Raw genomic sequence first — 23,003 nt, 5'->3', positions numbered from 1 at the left:
TCCTTTGTTGTAGGTGTCCTCTATACTTGACCTTCGTCAGCTGACAGAGACTCAGAGAACGACCTTCATCATGTATAGTCAGGACCATGTGGATGTTGTGAGTACAAGGCTGTCTGTGTATTGCTTAAAAAAGGGGGGACCACGTTGGCTAAGTGGTTAAGGCACTGGGTCGCAGGTTTGAGACCTACGTCACCAGGTACTGGATGTAAGTCGGTGTTTTTTAGCTCACCTGCCCGAAGGGCTAGTGAGCTTATGCCATGGTGCATCATCTGTCGTCCGTCTGTCTGGTGTCCGTCAACTTTTCCTTTTAACGACTTCTTCTGAAGAAGGGACAGGCCTACAGTCATGATACTTGGGTGATAGCTTCGTTGGTAAGAGCCCAACAAATTTTGAGAGCAAAAATGACCTTGACCTACTTTCAAGGTCAAAGGGGTCAAAAGTATCAAATACTTAAAAACAACTTTTTATGAAGAACTGATAGGTATAGAATCTTAATATGTGGCTGGTTGTTTTTTGGGATGGAGCCTGACAAAGTTTGAGAACGAAAATGACCTTGACCTACTATCAAGGTCACAGGGGTCAAATATGTCAAACTTATCAAACAACTTTTTCTGAATAATCGAAATGCATAGAATCATATTATTTGGCTGGTTGCTTCTTGGGATTGAGCCCGACAATATATGTGAATGAAAATGACCTCAACCTACTTTCAAGGTCACAGGGGCCAAATATGTCTTCAAATGACTTCTTCTAAATAATCTAAAGGCATAAAATTATAATATTTGGCTGGTAACTGTCATAGATGTAGCACAACAAAGTGTGCTATTGAAAATTACCTCAATGTACTTTCAAGGTCAAAGTGGTCAAATATAGCAAAAACTGCAAATAGCTTCTTTTAAAGAAGTTAAAGCCATGGAGTCGTGATATTTTATAAGTAGCTTCCTGAGATGTAGAAACCATGCATGCCCCATCCCAATGGGGATAGGAGAATGGGACCCAATAAGGTAAGGGTGTTACTGAGAGACAGAGCCAATATTTGGAAATATCTGTAGTACAGTATAATATTCATTTAACATTTTACTATGACTGCTTAAATATCCAGGTGAGCGATACAGGCCCTCTGGGCCTCTTGTTTTCTCCGGAAACTCCACCTTTCCTCCTACACCAAAACCTGGCACGTCTTTTAATGACCATAACTGTTAATAGGACGTAAAACATAAATAAGCAAAGTATTACTTAATATGAACCAAACAGTACTAGAAAATTCAATCTAGCTTTAGGTTCTTTAAAGCTGAGGTGCACTGCACCATAATGATAAATAACATCACAGTCATTAATTTGTAAGTATTGAATTTCACTATGTGAAGTTTTAATGCATCACCTGGAAACATTTATTTAAGTAGGCCATTGAACATCATTATCCCCTCTCAACGAATGTTCAAGGGGATATACATTATAGGATTCCACCTGTACGTACGTATGTTCGTATGTAACACTCTTTGTCATGGCTCTAGCAACTACATTCTTCAACAGAGTTTCATGAAACTTCACACAAGTAATGCCTTAATCAAGTGTGCATTTTGGGTTTCTACATTTAAGGTCAAGGTCACTGTTACTATTTTTAGAAAAAAACGTTTTCATCATGCTAGCGACTTCATTCCTCAACAGAATTTCATGAAACTTAAAACAAGTGTTTAGTATGACAATATCTGGAGCAAGATTGCGTTTCATGTTACTGCATTAAAGGTCAAGGTCACTTTTACTATTTTTACAAAATAATTTTGTCATCATTCTATTGACTTCATTACTCAATAGAATTTCATGACACTTGATAGAAGTGTTTGGTACGGCAATGCCTTTAACAACTTCTCCTTTCAGGTTAATACGTTGAAGGTCAAGGTCACTTACTATGTTTAGAAGAAAAAAATAGTCATGGCTCTTGCCACTTCATTTCCTCTTACATGTGTCCCAATGTGTGAATGTGAGGGGGTTTGTATCACTTGTGCTGCCTTGGTCCTGGTGCTTTTCTGTATAATAATGACAACCCAACTGCATTGAAGGAGTTTTACATAACAGAATACATACAAAATGTGGTGGAGTTTAAACTGTCAGTTTTTGTACCAGTGAAATCTGATTTAAACTATGGTACGTAATTAGTGTCTGGAGCACATGACATTTGGCCGGGGAGAATTCAAAAATTATTTTATTTTTCCTTTAAAGTCACTGGAAAAGAGTCGTGTCTAATTGCAGTGTCTAATAGAGAGTATTTATATTAAGAGTTTTCGTATGACCATTTCCATCCCCTACTCTGTATCAGCCTGAGACTCCCATATCAGCCTAAGGGGCCAGAGGCTGTGGACTGCGGCTGATTCGGAGTAGGATATGGAAATTGTTATACGGTAACCTTTTTATCATATACTGCTCTATAACATCAAAGGTATAAGCAATAACACATAAAATTGGCAGAATATTGATTTTACATGAGCTTAACTATAGTCACATTCTACTTTAAATAAAACTCCATGTACAGATTGCTATGAAGTGTACACAATACCAGTTTAAGGTGTGATTTCAGAAAAGTGTTCAACTGGAGGTTAAAGTGATATGGTGCGTGTGGGGTGGTTATGGATTGGTCCACGATATGGCCTATGCACAGTTATCACCATAACACATGAAAAACAGACCATATCACGAACAAATAAATGATTAAGTCATCAAATGTAATATATTGACCAGAGAAGGCTAGAATTGAGGGTGTTTGAGGAAGGGGGCATTTTAATCATTCAAATTCAATAAATGCTGAACAAAACAAGAAATGACACTAATATCAGCAAATATAGTAGGTCTAGGTTTGTGTTGATTCCTTTACTGAACCATCGTACTTTGTATTTTATATTCAATAGGAAGAAATCGCATCCAGACGAGGATTCAAAATCAACAACATCATAGGTCATCTTTGTGAGGCGGTGAAAATTGGCCAGCATATTGACATGCAGAAATTAGGAGTCAACTCTCGGATAGAACAGCTGATCACAAAAGCGATCAGAGGTCCTCTAAAGTCAGGTACAACAGCACTTATTTTGTAGGTAGGATAGAGCAGCTATTCATAGACGGTATCAGGGGTCCTCTCAAGTCAGATATAACAGTCGTTATATTGTAGTAATGATAGAACAGCTAATCACAGACGCTATCAGGGGTCCTCTCAAATCAGGTACAACAGTTGTTATATTGTAGTAATGATAGAACAGCTTATCACAGACGCTATCAGGGGTCCTCTCAAGTCAGGTATAACAGTCATTATATTGTAGTAATGATAGAACAGCTAATCACAGACGCTATCAGGGGGTCCTCACAAGTCAGGTATAGCAGTACTTATAATGTAGTAATGATAGGCCAGCTTATCACAGACGCTATCAGGGGTCCTCTCAAGTCAGGTATAACAGTCATTATATTGTCGTAATGATAGGCCAGCTAATCACAGACGCTATCAGGGGGTCCTCTCAAGTCAGGTATAGCAGTACTTATATTGTAGTAATGATAGACCAGCTATTCTCCCACCCTTCACAGGCGTGTCTCCCGTTTTAGTCAGGAAAGATCAGCTTGTCACCCCCTAGGGGGAGATAGCCTCGTGCAGATTAGCACGTGTTCAATTGTGACGTCATTAAAATGCGTCACCGGTAATTGTGACGTCATCAAAACTGAATGATGATATTCATACCCCACATGTGTTTAACAAACTTAGATTATTGTTGGTGGAGTTGTGACTGAAATAATAGGATGGGAGAAAAATAATCATACCCTACCTTGAGAGTGTAACAGAGAAATATCCAACCCTTGGGGTGATTTTTGTTGGTTGTCTAACCCTCGGCAGAGTCTCGGGTCAGCCAACCAAAAAAATATCCCCTCGGGTAGGAGATTTCTCTGTCACACCCTTAAGGTAGGGGAAGATTATACTAGTCACAGACGCTATCAGGGGTCCTCTCAAGTCAGGTTTAGCAGTATTTATAGTGTAGTTATGATAGACCAGCTAGTCACAGACACTATCAGGGGTCCTCTCAAGACAGGTATAGCAGTACTTATAATGTAGTTATAATAGACCAGCTAGTCACAGACACTATCAGGGGTCCTCTCAAGTCAGGTATAACAGTCGTTATATTGTAGTAATGATAAACCAGCTAATCACAGACGCTATCAGGGGTCCTCTCAAATCAGGTACAACAGTCGTTATATTGTAGTAATGATAGAACAGCTAATCACAGACACTATTAGGGGGTCCTCTCAAGACAGGTATAGCAGTACTTATAATGTAGTTATGATAGACCAGCTAGTCACAGACACTATCAGGGGTCCTCTCAAATCAGGTACAACAGTCGTTATATTGTAGTAATGATAAACCAGCTAGTCGCAGACACTATGAGGGGGTCCTCACAAGTCAGGTATAGCAGTACTTATAATGTAGTAATGATAGGCCAGCTTATCACAGACGCTATCAGGGGTCCTCTCAAGACAGGTATAGCAGTACTTATAATGTAGTTATGATAGACCAGCTAGTCACAGACACTATCAGGGGTCCTCTCAAGTCAGGTATAACAGTCGTTATATTGTAGTAATAATAGTCAGGTAAAGAGGTTCTTACGTTTTAGTTAAAACATTCAAATATAGCAAATCTTTCAAAATAATCCCTGTACCATTACCAAAACTGGTAACTCTTCACTCAAAATGTCCAAGCATGGTAATAACATTAACAAATCATTTGTGAAAAGAAAAACTTACCTTGCAGAACTTTCATGAATTGAAAATACAGCTCTCTTAGTGTAGATATGTAACTGGACCAGGGTACCGTTTCACAAACAGGGTTTAACACCCTGTTTGTGAAACGGCAACCTGCTCAGGATTTGAACACTGGACCTCCAATCATTATAGTGTTGCTCTCTAACCCAGTCACAATAAAGGAATTTAAGGAAAGGTTACTCCAGGTATAAAAACCTAAAATGAATTTGTCCAGTGTTTGGTCTGTGGTGGGATATAGCTACAGAATGTTTCAATTATTGTAACAGTTCTTGCGTTTGTCGCTGTTAAATGTATAAAAGAAACTGAGATTTCAATTTTCACTGAAGTAGCTTTAATATTGTCTTCATGGCCCGAATATTCATAAGAAAATTGTACTGACTATTCAAGATTTCAAGGTTCTGTGTGTTTGTTTTACAGACATCAGTGGTCTGACGAAGATCAAGGATCTATTACCAGATCATGTGGAATACAACCACATCAAATTAGTAATTGCCTCGTTGCTATGGAAACATGGACAAGAGGTGCTGCCATCTGGGGAGCTAGTGTTGTTGGGTGGCACTGCTGATGCCACTTCCTGTCTACAGACGGGAGCAACTGCCTCCTCAGCAAACATTGATCTAGTCCCCTCATCATCCATGGAGGTCTGCCTATACTTGTTTTGTTTATATGTTATTAAATTATTATTTTTTAAATTCCATTATTTGTATTGCCTTTAATTTGTTGAATTATTTCCATGGTTCAAGAATGAAAATAAAATTCAGATGAAGATTTTATATTTTGCGGCAGGTCTTTGACCTTGGAAACTTGTTTTGAAGGTCAATTGATTGGTGACTTATGGTCTTTTCCATTTCAGGTTATGGATTCACAGGATGCTTCTCAGAACTCGCAAAGTACGGATGTAGAATCTTCTGCGTCTTCTGGGACAAAAAGGAAACTTCCATCTTGGATGTCGTCCAATAAACCAATGAACAAGAAAATGAAATCTAACCGTCTCTTTCGGTAGTGTGTAAAGGAACATCAATTTTATAATGCTGCATCAAATGCTGTGTAATATTTGGCATAGTGGGATAATTGTGTCATGTGAATTTTGAAATGTGTGTGTGCTTTTAAGGAATTCAAGCAATTTACCTTTGTGCAGGTAAATTTTTGTGTAAGGACAGATTTAGACAGCTGTTGTTATTCTTGAAGAAATACGCAAATTGTTTACATATGTATAATGGGTGATAGGGATATGCAGAGTTCTGCTTGATAATTATGTTGAATTTAATGACTGATAGAGACTCCGAAAAAAATTATCTCTCATTGCTTATAAATAATCAATGCTGTGACTGTGTGTTCAGTTAGAAGAGGACTGTGATAAGTGGATGAGGAGAAATATCTGCTCATGCGAGTCAAATGGGATTTTTGCAGAGGACAGTGCATTTATATAAATACCCACTGTGTTCATTGAAAAGTGCTGTATGAAATTACAAATTGATTTTCAGACTTAAAAATTAATTCTGCTCAAGAGGTTTGTCTGAGACATCACTACCGCTTCCCACCTGTCCATCTGTTGTAATATGGTTCTGTACACGACATCTCATACACCCCTCAACAGACTAAATATGTATTTTCACAATAGTATGGTACACATAGAGTTCTAACCCTAATTAGATTTTGGTTGTTATCAGTGAAGGTTGAAGGGTCAAGGGTCACACTAGACTTCTTACGACAACCATTTCTTGCTTGGGAAGGGTGGGTATATTTTAGAGAGCCCCCTGCTAAGTGCTTACTTTGTTTTTTAAAAAAATCTTTGCTCATTATACTTTAAACAGTAAAATATTTCGGTAATTATTAACTTGATGCATGACTTATTAATGTTGGATATTTTGTTGGCATTAAATTTAATAATACTTTCCTATACAGAAACTTCAGTTAAACAATTTCCTTAAGTTAAGGAACGTTAGCAAACTTGTGATATCAATATATGATGGAAAGGCAGAATGTAACCTACTAAAATCAGGTTCCATGACCCTTCATATGAAATGAGTCTAAAGAAATTTTCATATGAAAAGTGATGGTCATTTGTGATCTGCATCCATTGTATTCTTTTATATTTAGTTTGATCTTTTAAAAAAAATCCTTAAGTAAAAGGAATATCATCAAACTATATGTATATATCATGAGAAGGCAGAGTGTCAGATACAATGTACTGAAACCTGGGCCGGTATTCATAGAACCGATCTCATGCTAAAGCATGGATTATGTGCTCAAACCAACTTCCTTGTAACTCAATTAAATGATGTCAAACGGTCATAAAGTCAAATGTTAACATTGAAAACAGTTTTTGATTCTAAGTATTTCCATTTTTTCCCCAAACCATTCACAAAATAAGATTTAATGATTATATATAACCGGAACAAGAAACTAGGAAACTAGGCTTGAGCATGAAAATGGTTTTATGAATACCGGCCCAGGTCTCCTGCCTCACTATATACAATAAAGATAAGTGAATTTTTATGTTACTTGTACGTGTGACGGGGGTTTAACGGTCTACACCTGTGCTAACCTTTTTTATTTAGTTTGATAATTTGGACATTTTTACTGATTTCAGCTTTTTTGTTTTCTTTATATGTGCTTACATAAATATGGAATTAGTTCCTACTGTTAGCTTGATGATCATTAAGGTGACGGTTACAATAAGGATTGATTTAATTAACATTAGCTTGATGATCATTAAGGTGACGGTTACAATAAGGATTGAATTTATTACTAGCATTGTCACTGTTATGAAAGGGTGATGGCCTATGCTAGTAAGTTATCAAAATTTGTGCCTTGTTTTTTTCATATATTTTTTTTCAAAAAATAATGATATTTTGAAGGAATTCTAAATAAGTGAAAAATATCTGCAAAGGGAAAATATTGTTGCTTCATTTTCTGTATAAAAGGGATAACCATCCACGTTGGAAAAATAGCTCTGAAATGGAATTCTTATTCATGTTGTAACTCTTGTAGCATACCCTTTACCTATAACCATAGTAAGTCAAATTACCAGAAAAAAATGAGTCTTCCTAAATTTCCAAAGACTTGTATTTTGCTTCTTGTCTCATGATAATTTTAATGAATTGATAAAAATTCAGTTTATGTGTTCATTGCAATATTTTGTTTTCAGCATTACTGAACTTGTTGTTAAGCTTAAAGCTCTTTCACATTCATCAGTGTACATTCATTGTTCCATTCCTTTAGGGAAGTCCTTATTTTTATCAAAGTTTGATGATGAAATCATTACCAATAAATAGATTTGTGACAATGACAAACTTACTTTGCTATTTTGAATACCAATTAGCAGTTTGTTGAAACTGCAAAAGGAGATCATTCAGTTTTCTGTATTAGAAATGTTCATACATATGTAATAGGGTATTGATCCAGGGGTGATTGGGATGGGTATTTTTAATGGCTGACCTCAAATCGTGTGGAATTGTTTTTTCCGTTTAGAAACAGTAGCTTTACAGGCAACATTATATTTAGATCACCCCAGAAAAAGTCTGGTATAAACTATTGCAATCTCCTTGTGTCCATCACCATCCTCTCACCAATTCACTTTTTCGACCTCTTCTCAGAAACTAGTCTCAGTAAAATTTTGCAGGAAGACAAACAAGAATTGTGAATTATATGGTTCATGGTCTCCAAGATGAAGAAATTAGCAAAACAGAAAATTCAACAATTTCCTTTGTGTACAGAAATCTTAGAATTAAATACACTCCATATTAAAAGAAACTATTAAATGGTTCTTTCTAGAGCACACATAGGCCTACACTCGTGATAGTTTGCCAGTAGCTTGCTGGTCTGAAGTACTAAAACCTTCATAAAGAAGTGACGTTGGCCCATATTTAAAGTTCATGGGTCAATTTTGTTAAAACATTCAATAGACTTCTGAAGAACTGAAATGCCTAGAGTCATGATATTTGGGCAGTAGATTGCTGGCATTCATATGGTACGAAGATTGTGAAATGAAACGGCATTGACCCATATTCAATATCATGAGGGTCAAATTTGTCAAGATCAGTCAAAATTAAGTTCTTCTTAAGAACCAAAAGTCTTATAGTCATGATATTGGTCAGTCACTTATTTAAAAGCAGTGCTAGCAAATTGCTAGAAGAAATGCCCTTTAAATCAGATTAACATCTTCAGGCCCCTCAGGCTTCTTATTCTTTTTCATAACACAAGAAAACCATGGCAATACCATTTATTGTTTTTATTCATATGCTTATTTACAATCTAAAAGCAACATCAAGTACAGAAATTACCATGTTTGTTCACAGCCAGTTTAACAAACTCCTATAAACAAATCTTTTACTACAGTTATAGTAATTATGATAAAATACCAGATTTTAGGAGAAGATCGAGTTAGGTACAAGTCGGTTGTTTTATCTTTGGTTAATACATGTTACAGTACTAAATACTCAAATTTTTACTCTCTATATTGNGGGGTGGGGGGAACAAACATTTGAAGGTTTCAAAATGATTACCTGGTATATCAATTCTAAAACTACCTGGGTACATTGTATAGAAATTCACATGTGGAAACATTTTCATTGCGACCCTTTAAGCTAATCATTGGAAAAAAATAATTGTAAGTATTATTTATAGGCACACTACACACAAAATACCATTTATATACACAAATATATTTTACAATATTAAACACAGAATTTATTTTTGTTGAGAATGTTGTAGTACCACAGCTCTTCAGTAAGCCATTTAGCTGGCTTCTCCGTTTCTTTATTAGGAAAATTTTATAACGTTCCATCAATATTCTAGTTTCACATTCCATATTAATACAAGACATAAAAGGTAATACATGCTTAATATTAGTTGTTAAGAGCAAAATTAATGATAATGATTTTTTTTGGATTTTTTTTGGATTTTGTTAATTTTGAGGGAAATGGGAATTTTAGATGCAAAACTTAAACTAAAAAGAGTATAAAAGAATGGTACATGGGTGTTGTAATTTCTGTATTGTTATGCAGAGTCTGAGGCTTTTCATTTATTTTTATAGAAGTTCAAACCATAAAGTTTTATTTACTAGGTATTTGACTTTTCTACACAATTATAACACAGAAAGATATTTTGTTGAACACACAATATTTTTTACAAAGCAGTTATTAGTACATCAGCATTTTGAAGAGAGAAAAAAAATAAAAAAAAAATTGGTCCCATACACAACTATTTTTATCAGAATGACATCAGCACTTTACTTCAAGTCTATAATAAAAAGAGTCCAAACATGTTGCCTGTATAAATCAAGTCCAATGTTTAATGACTAAGGTCATACAGCACAACCAGTGAAATATTTATATGTCGGGGTGTTAGCACATTGTCACCTTCTTCAGACAAATGACCAATTAAAATATATGAACACTTTGTACAATTAGATCTTTAAAAAATCTAAACTCACCCCTGAAGACAAATTTGAACTTTTTCAGTTCAAAGGTTGGAACAGTTCATTATGACATTCAGGGGTGAATGGGTTAATAAGTCAATTTTGGTGTTTATCACCTGTTTATTTATCGAGTACCACCGTTAGTAAAAAACAAATTCTGACTGTTTCAACTCTTTGTGTCGCCCGCAACATGAGGCGACATATATAAGTATTATTTTGTCGGCGGTGGCATTGTCTGAAACAAGGTTTCTGTGCAATAACTTGAGTTCCCTTGGGTTGATTGAATTCAAACTTTGTAGACATGTTGCATACCAATATAGCTCGGACAGGTCTACATTTCAGAAGTTTACGGTAGAAAGTAGCTAGTATTTTACAAGGGTGATATATAGTTTATATAAACTTACTTGCTCTTCATTGATGGTTATAATTGTATGATTGCCTCAGAATTACCGATAAGAAAACATTAAAAATAAGCATCATATGCTGAGCTTGCTGACGCTGTATACAGAAACAGCCAGTATATATCTTAACAACCACCACCAGAAAACGTACTGGTCTGGTCAATATATTTGCTCCTAAGATCTATAATTTCAATGTCAATACTCCGTCTTGGTCTTGAAGTTGAAAAAGTCTGCCATTGATCACTATACTACTCTTGGTTGATAGCACTTCCTGTACGCAGGTTCATGGTGACCTCGACCTGGAAGGGGTTGTAGCCGGCGACGACAGGATAAAGTGGCTCTGAACCATCCACTGCATCGATCACACAGATCTGCTCCCCTTTAGCGCTGTCGAAGATCTTCCATTCCTGCTTGTCTGTATCCACCATAAACCCGAAGTTACGGCTCATCGTGGCTCCAGCCTCATTCTTTGACAAACTGTCATGGAAGATGCACTGGTTGCCATGGGCGATGTGGAGGCAGATCTTGTCACAATCATTGTGATGTGCACCAATCAGTGACCAGGCAAAGGTTTGACCTTCTACATGATGCCGATTGTCGATCACTACACCACGCGCCAAGCCGATCTCAAATACAAGATTGCATTTCTCAAGGGGGCGCCGGATCTTGTAGCGAACATTGAGCTCGTAGTAATGGCTGCCCGGAGCTTGTATGGGAACAGTACTCATAGCCCCCTTATACTTCTGTAATGTGTTGGGGCCAGCTGGTTCAGCTGCTGCTGCAGAGTTCAGGAAAGTCTTCCCATCAGGCGAAACAGTCACATCTCTATGGGCTCGAGCACGGTCAAAAGAAAACTCGGGTACTGTAGGGAAAATGCAAACATTCATCATTAAGACAGATAAACATGTAGGCCATATTTTTTATCTAAATAAACCGTTTTTCAAAAATAATATTCGGCTTTCAACCAGTATGTGTAATTATGGCAATTGTAAAAAAATCCTTCAAGGTCATTCATTTCAAATTCAGAATTTTGTAAACTTTGTAGCTTTGCCAGAAAAAAACGGCAGGTATTTAGTCATACAGTTCTCATATAAGATCTCTTATATTTAATGTCTAACTCTATCTGTGAAACATATTTTCTACTCACGTTTTGCTTTCTGCAAGATTACTGTTGGAATGTTGGAAACTGTAATTAAAAGAAAAGCATACTTTGATAAAAAAAAAAAAAAAAAATCCATGATGTGTACAAATACACATCTATAAATATATTTCCATAATGTATACAAATATAAATCTATAAATGAGACGTAAGAAGGTTACACTACTTAGTCCGACTTACCACTGACATCTGTGTTTGCAATCACTTGGAACCTGTAGGTGCCGATCGGACGATCCACAATCCGGATTTCAAGCACATGCTCTCCAGACTCAAATGGGACAAAGCTGATACGGAACCGGTCCTCCGAGCCCGAGAGGCGTTCATCTACACGAGCCATGTTCTCTACACCTTTAAGAGAAGAAAAGGTTCATCCCTAATGACTACTGTCAACAACATACTTTGTAATTCAATTAGTATCCTATATATATATATATATATATAGTTATGATAAAGAGTTTGACAGTACTGTGAAGGTTTTTCCTATTTTTTAAGGACAAAAACAAATCTGGACAATTTAAAGTTAATTTTTCCAAAGAAACAATACAGGAATTATAATTTCATTGATTACTTCCTAAAGTATGATATATTTTATTCTGTAAGATTTTCTTTTAATCTGCATTTTTCGGCAGCAAATTCTGTCTTGATGGTGAGGATGATATTCTTACAAGGATATTGCTTTTCTCTGAAACCTTACATGACATTACCATGCATAACTTCCAAATAAGAAACATTACATTAATACCATGGAACTTCAATTTTATTTTTATTTTTTTTGGGGGGAGGGGGGAGGGGTGGGGGGAGAAACCTCAGCAAAAAATCCAGCTGCTCTGTTATTAATTCAGATGAAAATTTTCTTTGTGATTTAATGTATCCATGACAACCACTAACCTTTGGGTCCCTTGACACGTGCCGAGATAACTCCCACTCGGTCATCAGACTTTTGACCTTGAAAGTTCGCTGTAAAAACGAAGAAGGTCACAATCTCATTCTCAATGGCATCACCTTCCTGTTCAATTCTGGTATTCGGGGGATAGATGGAAGAGGCCCAAACAGATGCCATGCCGATGATATCTTTCTGTATCTCTGCATGTAGTCCCTTGTGTGAGAAACCAAGAGCAGCTGTCTCGTGTGGCATCTTATCAAAGGGTTGCTGGTTGAGTGATCTCATGCGCCTGATAATGGTCTTTTCTATCTGGAGGAGAGCCGAGGAATTGGTATACGCCAAAGCCTGATCAGAGAAGTAAATAGCCTCCTCGATCTGGTTCCTGTGAGCAGTCAACGTACTCATCTGGGTGTCCAGGACCTTTGTCTTTCGGTCCACATGACTTGCTACCTTGTTCTTAAGTTCCTCCCGGCGCTTCTCCAATATCTTGATGTATCCATCAAAGGCAGCGTCAATTTGCATTTCAACGTCACGACCTTTCTCGCCCACTGCTGTTGTCTCCAGGTCGACATCTCTGATGACGCTGGTAACCCGCTCTTCAGCTTTCTTCAGGCTGTCCATTTCTTTACTTATGTCCTGTTTCTTATTGTTGCTAATTTCATCCGTGTTGTTTATTTTGTGACCATCAGTCTCCTTGTGGTCACACAGCACACAGACGTAGCAGACTGGCTTCTGACATTCGACTTTGGAGCAGTACAGGTTGAACTTCTCACGGTGTTGAGGACACTTCTGGGGGTGAGAAAATGCACCCAGAGTCTTCTCCTTCTTCAAGTTTTCCATGGAAATAAGCTCATGTGACCTGGTAACACTTAGCCTCTTGTGAGCTTCCTTGCACTTGCTGCACAGGAACTCTCCACACTCCTGACACCTGTGTGTGGCTGGACTGTCCTCTCCACACGACTGACATGTAACACCGCTTGTATCGTTCTGCACACGGACGAAGTCCATTAAATCCTCCCTGGTGTCATCGCGAGGGAACTCTCTCATGTCAGACGAGGTCGACTTATGCTCCACATTGCATTTGGGACACACAATCTTCTTGTTCTCCACCTGTGTAGAGAGCATGGTGTCTATGGTCAAAATTTCACTGGACAAACATCAATCAAACACCATTCTGGTGAAATTTCTGTAAAAGTTTTAATTTGACATCTGAATTAAGGAATCGGTCCTTGATTACTCTAACAGTATGGCAGAAATAAAGTATACCAGGGAATTTTCACCCTTCGCCCATGAAATCGATTTTCGCCCAGTGTTAATGTCATCATTCTAATTTTGATACTATCTATATTATGTTGTTTATTTATATTCACTGTAATGATAAATTTGCCCTCATTACCGAGGGCGAATAAGGCAAACATTTAACTGCAGCGGAAATTTCCCGGTATAAAGTATTCAAACAGATTCTGATTTGATCTTTAATATTACCAGGTAAATACAGAAAAAATAATAGAATTTGCATTTTATTTCACCCACAGGGGCATGGATCGCTTTACTTGTAATATTAAAAAATAGGGGTCTCATATACTAATATATACATATGAAACCCCTATTTTTTTTAATATTACAAGTAAAGCGATCCATGCCCCTGTGATTTCACCAATTAACTTCAATAAATTACACTGAAAAATATGACATTCTGGTCAAAATGGTTCTTCAAATGCATACTGAACAAAGAAAGCTTATCTTGTTTTGAACACACAAATCACATGTTGTAAGAAGCTGTGTATGATGAGAAAACATTCTGTATTAGGCTGTATGATCTTCAGTGACCTTTAGGAACCCTGAACTTTTGTTAATACCTTTTCCTTGACACACTTGTAGCACAGTGTGTGTAGGCATGGCAACAGACGGGGATGTTGATCGTCAGAGTTGTACGGCTTGCTACAGTTGTGGCAGCGGAGGAACTTCGACTGGAGTTGATCAACCCCCATCGTCATAGACGACAGGGAGGCCATGGTGATGTTCATGCTGGCATTGGGTATGGTGCCCTATTCAAAACAATAATAGTGCAAACAATTGAAATAACTGACTTCATATATTCAGAGCAAACAACCTGTAAGATTATGACAAAAAAAATCAATAAACTTTGCAGCATATTTACAAAAAAGTCTGAACAATCTGAGAAACAAATTATGGATAAAAAGTAAAGCCATGTTTCAGAATTCTTGCCAAAAATTGAAAGGTGAAAAGTACTTTATAGAAAATTGTATCAAATTGTCACCACTGTAGACCATAATAGACTCATCCAGATCAATGCATGGTAGAGTATACTAAAGTTACATAGGGGTGAAAGGGTTAAGCCATGCATAGAGGGATGCATGGCTTCCTTCTATAATCAAGCCATGATTATTTGTGAGTACATTACAACAGGTATATAGATGTGGAATCATCTCCTAGAAGATTCTGTTATGTTTAAACCTGGAGCCCGGCATGCAATACAGTCCCATAATGTTCGCTGTCAGTGTTAAAGAGTATACTGTCTTTTTCAGCTTGTATATTTGAAGAACAGAGAGGAATTATCCTATACCCCTGGTATGGTTGTGAGATAGGTTCAAGTTTTCAGGGTCATTTAGGTGAACGCTAATTGCCATTGAACCAATCATTGTGATGATGCAGTGAAGCCAAATGGATAACAAAATTGTCTGTTTTTGATTATCCAGGTGAGCAATGCAATCCTTTGGGCATCTTGTTTTTTTTATACATATTTTTAAACATTTTGGACTTTTAAAACTATTTTTTTATAACCAAATATAAGATCTCTTCGTGGTTAGTTTGTGTGAAGGCTTGCCAATGATTCAATATGTTTAGCTTTATTTTATATGAAGGTTCATTTAGGGTCAAACTTTGACGCAGTGAAGCCATAACTGAAAATGTGTTTTTTTTCATTTATTGACATTTTTAACTGTTTGATTTTGGACCTTTTTCAGATTTTTATTTCTCAAGGCGTGCCATAATGATTATATTTTTAAGCTAGAATGCTTATATTTTGCATGGAAGTTCTCTGGACATCAAACACTGATGCTATAGCTAGCAAAAACTGGAACGCTTTGTCAATGCTTTAATACATATATAAATCAATGCATTTATGGATTAATGCAGCTTCCTTATACCATCCTCGATATCCAGGGGTTACACTCACGTTTGCTCTCTACACCCCTGGAATATGCCATGGCAAAATTGAAGGCTAGGTGTGTGCCACCTTGTTGATTTGATGTACATCTTAACAATCTCACGGTCACGTAAAGGTAAAAATTGACAGGCTTTGAAGTCGGGTGTCTCTCCTTTGCAGGTAAAGGACAGGTATCAGCCTAGGGATTGGTCAGGGTTTTTTGTAACGGAGACCAATCAAACAGCTAGCCGCGTGCCTTCAATTTTGCCATGACATATTCCAGGGGTGTAGAGAGCGAAAGTAAGCATAACCCCTGGATATCGAGGATGACCTTATACATGTAATTTATGCAGCTCACTCAATTACAAAAAAAAGTAAGAGGTTGAGGCTCATGCATGTACTGACTTGATTTTGGGACAAGGTAAAACCTGAGTACCCTTACATTTGAAAGTATACCTGGAATACCAAAAATCATATTGGTATCACTAATCAGCCAATTTCACATTTATAACAAGTATAATATGTTCAATGGACTGAACATTTCTTCATGAGTGGTTTGAAATGTAGGTTTTGTACTAATGTTAGAATGCAGAAATTCATTTTGAATTAATTAAAAACTTTAAATTGCATGCTAAATCTCATTATTTCATTACAATTAATACATTAATTAAAAAATTGTACATTAATATTCACAAACAGTCAAATGTTGCAGTTGGTCACTTTTCAAATTTGAATTCCCAACAGTGACATTTTTTCTATCATCAGTTACACACATTTTCCCATCATACAACATTTCTTTTCTGAAATATATATGACAACTTTAAAAGTGAACATTTATTCCATATATGCATTAAGGTACATGAAAAAGTTGCCTTTTCACCCTTAAACAAATCTCTAACTTGAGTAAGACTACTGCTATATACACATGCTTCTGTATGCAGTCCATTGTCAATAGGAATATATCACATGCAATACACTCGTATATACATGTAGGTCTCTGATATTATAATTTAAATTGCTATACATATATAAATATATGCACTTGTTCAAAATCAAATCGTCAAAATTGGGTTAACTTTAATAAATAGTAGAATGAGGGTCATAGCTTACTTTCTGTTTTCGTTTTGAAAAAATTTAGATTAAAGTTGTTCATAAAATAAAGTTGATGCGTCATTGGCAATTAAGCCATTATAACCACCTTTAATACATTGTAGTCTCCATAAAAATCCATTTTAAAGAAGGCAAGCAGCATTCACGGAAGTGGCAAGAACATGTTTGGGGAAACTTGTTGGGAAAAAAAATACATCTACTTTTTCTTTAGATTTTTATACAGTAATACCTGGTAGCCTGTTGGGAAAATTAAATTTACTTTCTGTTTTGATTTGGAAGTCATATATGCAATATATATGATACGGCGAATAACCTAAAAATAAATTGTTGTATACTTTGATATGAAAGTAGGCAGAAATGAGATTAAAATAAACAACTGAAATTAGAACAACAATAGTTTTTATCTAATCAAATATCAGTTCATTGTATTCACATGACATTCACTGTGAGCTTAACTGCGCACTAATCAGAGTAACTTCCCTGTTACTTTGGTTTTCGTACTGACTACCTATAGAATATATGTAAATAGCACCACCGATGAATATACCATTGAATTATTTCATTAGCTTCGATAAAAATACGTTAATGATGGTAATACAACATTCTGGGCGATAAAATACGACATAGTTCTGTTTTAAGTAGAATGTAAACAATTATTTTTTAAGGTTATACATAGGCCTATTGTACGCGTCAGCAATATACAATTTGTACACATGCAGCTGTCAAATATTGTTTAAAATTTACGGATTTAGGTCCAAAACGAATGTGTCCGACCACTAGGTTTAAAAATCATTAATAAATATACATAGCTCAACATATATATCATCAATATCTTATCAAATATAAAATCTATCAAAACACTTCTTCATACAATTGTATATGTCAACATAGGCCTATATCACGTGCACGTTACCAAGGGATATAGATTCATAAAGCTATATGTATGTACTTACAACAAGCATACTCATCTTGCCTTCTTCCGGTTCGCCTTCGGCGGTCTGAAAATATATACGTGTTACACTGTGTATTAACGAAAAAATATGGCAACTCTAGCTGACTGACAATCTAAAACGAAAGTAAACGTCATAAGTCGGAAACTCCAATCACGGGGTATTACGTAGAGTTTATTAATCACGTGTACATATAACCTAAATATAGACTTGATTGCGTCGCTACCCGTTTAATACACATAATATTTTCAGCGAGACGACGGAGTTTTACAAGAATATATTAACAATTCAACTGCTTTAAAGACCTCAGTTCTCAAAAGCCCATTTCAGACAATCATCCTCGATATCCAGGGGTTACGCTCACCTACGCTCTCTGTATAGTTATATAATTAATTACCACGCATGATAAAATGATAACGTTTTCGGGATATGATATAAACCACACATACTGAAGTACGTACTTGTAGATGTGTACACACATACAGTATAGGAGATAGTACCAAGGAATAAGATTACGTGATAGTACACTTCTTTCCAATAGGTAACTGAACACACATTGTCACGATCTCGTTATCATTTTAAACCAGAGGGGTCGATGGGCCTGCAACGCTCACCTTACGCAATTATGACAAAACTTGTTTTTCCATTATAATATTACGAATATTTCCTTATGTTGGGTGCTACCTCTTTGTCCGTCCTTCCTTTATATAACATTCTATTTCCTATGGTCTTAGGAGGCTCCAATTTCTTTTATCTCATTTTAATGGATGTTGTATAGCAAAGACAATATTCTCCAATCAACTGGTTCAGAGGAGTTGATTTTTAAAGACTTTTTGATATTTGCTCGTCAGCCCGAGTGGTGGTACCAGCTTTCTTTATACAGCAATATATGCCAAGGTCACGAGAACTAAGTATATACATCGAAAGCAAATTTGATTGGAATCCATATGTATTTGTATGTGGTTAAAGGGTATTTATTTCATAGTGATGGGGCCACATCCAAGAGCCAATCCTGAAGTTCCCAGGGGCAGGGACGGACTCAAAGTCCAAACATGGAAGCATAAATGGGCTTGCCTTTTCATGCCTAGTAATAGCTTTTATTTTTTGCTCAAACTCAATTTCTTGGTTGAATAATGAATCATTCGTAAGATTTTGAAGAGACTTAGAGACGAATAATGTCTTCATTGTTTAAACTTTATTTTTTTATGGTTTTACATAATTTTAGCTATTTACCAGAAATTTTGGTTTAAGCACAGAAGCCGTGCTTGAGCATGATTAAAGTTTCTATGAAGACGGGCCCTGTACTAGTAGCGTCTGAAGACAAAGGTTGAACAGCTTATAACATCTTCAACATCACACTCTGATTGCTATTCAAAATAGCAGGTCGATAAGTGTGATCAGGCTCTGGGTTGTATAGGTCAGAACTCTTATATCAGCTAGCATAATAAACAAAAAAAGATGCACAAAGGGCCTGAATCACTCACCTGATCATTTCTTTATCTAAACTAAACACGAATTAGGACAGTTTCCACTAACTCGAGACCTTAGTGACTACCTTAGATATCTTATTGGTGCAAGGAATTTAAATAAATTTGATAAGCGTAATGTATGTAGTTAAATAGAATTGACCTAATGAAAATTATAAATAATTAAAAATGTCTCATAAGATGACAGTTAGAACTAAGAATCGATTAAATGAAATTATTTAAAGACACGTCCACGATCACAAGGACAGTGTTCGGGTGAATACCATCCTCGATACGCTCACTTTCGCTCTCTGCACGCTAGAAATTGAAAATGTTACGGCATACTAGAGACGACGGGACCATCTCTGATTGTAAAATGTCGAGAAGTGACAACGTAACGTTTGGTTAGGACCATGAGAAGTACAAAGATTTGTCACAATTTGCCTGGTGAAAATTGAGAAGTAATAAAAATGGTATCAGCCAATCAGAATCCAGAACCGACATCTTGGATTTAAATCAGCCTGAAAAACGGGTCGAAATGTTCTATAAAGTCTCGGATCTCTGTCTCCAAGGAAAGTATCGTTCTTCATTTATACAATGTTGAATCCCTTTTGACTTGAGATATTTCATGCCAAGTTGGGTCTAAAATCCGCTCCCTCGTATTTCAGAAGTAGTCCTATAAGGATTACCCGACACTTCCCCTTTTCGGATCCTGCCCACTACCCCTGATGTATAACAGTGATCATTAAATTGTAACCCTATTTATCTGGCATCGGTCACTCAAAAGTTGGTTAACCAGCGGCTAGGGAACATTTTAGATATTAATTCAACAAAACCAAGAACAATTGAAGCAACGTATTAATCGTGAGTTCAAGCGAAATAAATTTGCCTTCAAAAGGAACGTAATTCGATACGGACGTCATCTAAGTAACGGAAGTTATTGAAAACGAAAGTATTCAGAAAGGATTGTAATTCAAACCGAAAGTATTCAAAACATAAAATTCAAACCGAAAGTATTCAAAACTATGATATTCAAAACGAAAGTATTCAAAACATGAAATTCAAAACGAAAGAATCCAAACATGAAATTCAAAACGAAAGCATTCAAAACCTCTAATTCAAACCGAAAGTATTCAAAACATGAAATTCAAAAACGAAAGTATTCAAAACATGTAATTCAAACCGAAAGTATTCAAAACATGAAATTCAAACCGAAAGTATTCAAAATATGAAATTCAAACCGAAAGTATTCAAAACATGAAATTCAAAACGAAAGTATTCAAAACATGATAATCACCAAACCAAAAGTATTCAAAACATGAAATTCAAAACGAAAGTATTTAAAACATCTAATTCAAACAGAAAGTATTCAAAACATGTAATTCAAACCGAAAGTATTCAAAGCATGAAATTCAAAACGAAAGCATTCAACAGAAACGTTATTCAAAACGAAAGAGGGATAGTCTCAGAATCCACCTATTTGTGACACCTATTATCCAATGATGAAAAAGCAACAATCATAATTTCAACCGAGATCGTAATATAGTTTAATTTAGTATATCTTTGCCAGTGAACTATTTAAACTTAATAAAACTGAGTTATCCCGTGTACTTCTACTTTTAACTTTGATAATCCGCAAGTACTGATCATAGTTTTCTCTTACCCTGGACAGGTGTATCCGCACTTTTACCGGTGTGAGATTTCCTTTTCTCCCACACCTGACAGATTTATCTCCCGTTTTGCCGGTGCTAGATTTATCTGTCTCCGCCCTAGGGCTGAGACGGGGGGATTCCCTTATTCATAACAATGGTGTGACGTCACTTCAACAACACAATGACGTCACGTCAACAATCCATCAACGACACGTCAACCCTGAATTTAGCATGTAACGTTGTCATTACATTGTGTATATGATACACATTGGAAAAACAGGCTAAGAGAAAAAAGAATCATTCACCCCCTTGTGGGTAAGATAGAGGAATCTAAACCCTCGGGAAAAGATTCTTCAGTTGCCAAACACTCGGCAAAGCCTCGTGTTTGGCAACTTAAGAATCTTCCCCCTCGGGTTGAGATTCCCCTATCTCACCCCCAAGGGGGTGAATGATTCTATATTTCTCCCACACCTGACAGATTTATCTCCCGTTTTGCCGGTGCTAGATCTATCTGTCTCCGCCCTAGGGTTGAGACGGGGGGATTCCCCTATTTATAACAATGGTATGACGTCATTGCAACAATACAATGACGTCACGTCAACAATCCATCGACGTCACGTCAACCCTGAATTTAGCATGTAACGCTATCATTACATTGTGTATATGATACACATTGGGAGAACAGGGTAAGAGAAAAAGAATCATTCACCCCCTTGTGGGTAAGATAGGGGAATCTCAACCCTCGGGGAGAGATTCTTAAGTTGCCAAACACTCGGCAAAGCCTCGTGTTTCGCAACATAAGAATCTTCCCCCTCGGATTGAGATTCCCCAATCTCATCCCTAAGGGGGGGGGGGGAGAGATTCTATTAATCTAGAATGTCCTCCAGAGGGTCTCTGAAAAAAATGCGCTCTAGGTTTGGTGTGCACCTCAATGATTTGTTTGTGTATGGAATTATGTCCACATACTTTGTCTGTCCTTTTACTCCAGAGTTGTATTTCCCCTACGTATACAACATTGCGTCTTCATGCCTGTCCTAGTGTCTCATTTCAAATGGTATCTTCTCTACATTTGGTTTTTAGAGAGAGAGACAGACAGAGACAGATAGACAGTCAGACAGACAGAGAGAGAGAGAGAGAGAGAGAGAGAGAGAGAGAGAGAGAGAGAGAGAGAGAGAGAGAGAGAGAGAGAGGAATGTGTGTGGTTCATTTGAAATGTTATACATACCTTCATTACAGACCAACCTTACATATGTATCCAAAACGCAAGTAGGATAAACCCAGGTGTAAAGTACAACTACTAAAATCACGTGTGTATTATATCTTATCATGTTGTTAGAGTCTCTGAAAAAATGCGCTCTAGGTTTGGTGTGCACCTCAATGATTTGTTTGTGTATGGAATCATGTCCACATACTTTGTCTGTCCTTTTACTCCAGAGTTGTATTTCCTCTACTTATACAACATTGCGTCTTCATACCTGTCCTAGTGTCTCATTTCAAATGGTATCTTCTCTACATTTGGTTTTTAGAGAGACAGACAGACAGAGACAGAGAGAGACAGACAGGGATACAGATAAACAGTCAGAGAGAGAGAGAGAGAGAGACAATCAGACAGACAGAGAGCGAGAGAGAGAGTGAGGGAGGAATGTGTGTGTTTCATTTGAAATGTTATACATACCTCCATTACAGACCAATCTTCCATATGTATCCAAAACGCAAGTATTCAAAACGAAAGTAGGTTAAACCCAGGTGTGAAGTGCAACAACTAAAATCACGTGTGTATTATATCTTATCGTGTTGTATATATAGGTTTTGACGTAGGGACTAATAATAGCCTGGTCTGGAATATCTTCCATAGGCTTACATATAGATGTTTCGGACTATCGTTACTCCAGGCGTCTGTCTAGTCTAAATTGTAAGCCTTATTTAGTTGCCGAAAGACGATGATTATAATCAAATTCACTACCACATCTGTCTTTAAATTTTAGCCATTCTTCACTTTC

At 36.7% G+C, this 23,003-nt stretch overlaps 2 protein-coding genes across 5 annotated transcripts in view; one reads left to right on the top strand and one right to left on the bottom strand.

Moving 5' to 3' along the window:
- Window positions 1-8,106, top strand: part of LOC110463710 (Werner syndrome ATP-dependent helicase-like) — a 36,945-nt gene extending 28,839 nt beyond the window's left edge. For all 3 annotated transcript variants that reach the window (XM_021518516.1, XM_021518514.1, XM_021518515.1), the window contains 4 exons: window positions 14-97; window positions 2,904-3,063; window positions 5,209-5,432; window positions 5,645-8,106. In XM_021518516.1, coding sequence (XP_021374191.1) covers window positions 14-97; window positions 2,904-3,063; window positions 5,209-5,432; window positions 5,645-5,794 — 618 coding nt within the window. In that variant the 3' untranslated portion in view covers window positions 5,795-8,106. The remainder of the gene's footprint in view (window positions 1-13; window positions 98-2,903; window positions 3,064-5,208; window positions 5,433-5,644) is intronic.
- Window positions 8,107-10,256: 2,150 nt separating this feature from the next.
- LOC110463676 (tripartite motif-containing protein 45-like) lies at window positions 10,257-23,003 on the bottom strand. Of its 2 annotated transcripts, none has more exons than XM_021518472.1 (7): window positions 22,679-23,003; window positions 17,889-17,933; window positions 14,516-14,704; window positions 12,662-13,766; window positions 11,954-12,121; window positions 11,762-11,800; window positions 10,257-11,476 (listed from the first exon to the last, which is right to left on the bottom strand). In XM_021518472.1, the coding sequence occupies exons 1-7, from the start codon at window positions 22,700-22,702 to the stop codon at window positions 10,863-10,865; spliced, it is 2,184 nt and encodes a 727-aa protein (XP_021374147.1). In that variant the 5' UTR covers window positions 22,703-23,003; the 3' UTR covers window positions 10,257-10,862. The 2 variants fall into 2 exon arrangements, with proteins under 2 accessions (XP_021374147.1, XP_021374149.1); XM_021518474.1 differs by lacking the exon at window positions 22,679-23,003 and adding an exon at window positions 22,229-22,281.

The sequence above is a fragment of the Mizuhopecten yessoensis genome, unplaced genomic scaffold (assembly GCF_002113885.1).
Source record: "Mizuhopecten yessoensis strain PY_sf001 unplaced genomic scaffold, ASM211388v2 scaffold10921, whole genome shotgun sequence".
Classification (NCBI taxonomy): Eukaryota; Metazoa; Mollusca; class Bivalvia; order Pectinida; family Pectinidae; genus Mizuhopecten; species Mizuhopecten yessoensis.
The sequence above is the reverse complement of the archived record's forward strand: the minus strand, read 5'-3'. Positions and strand labels throughout refer to the sequence as shown.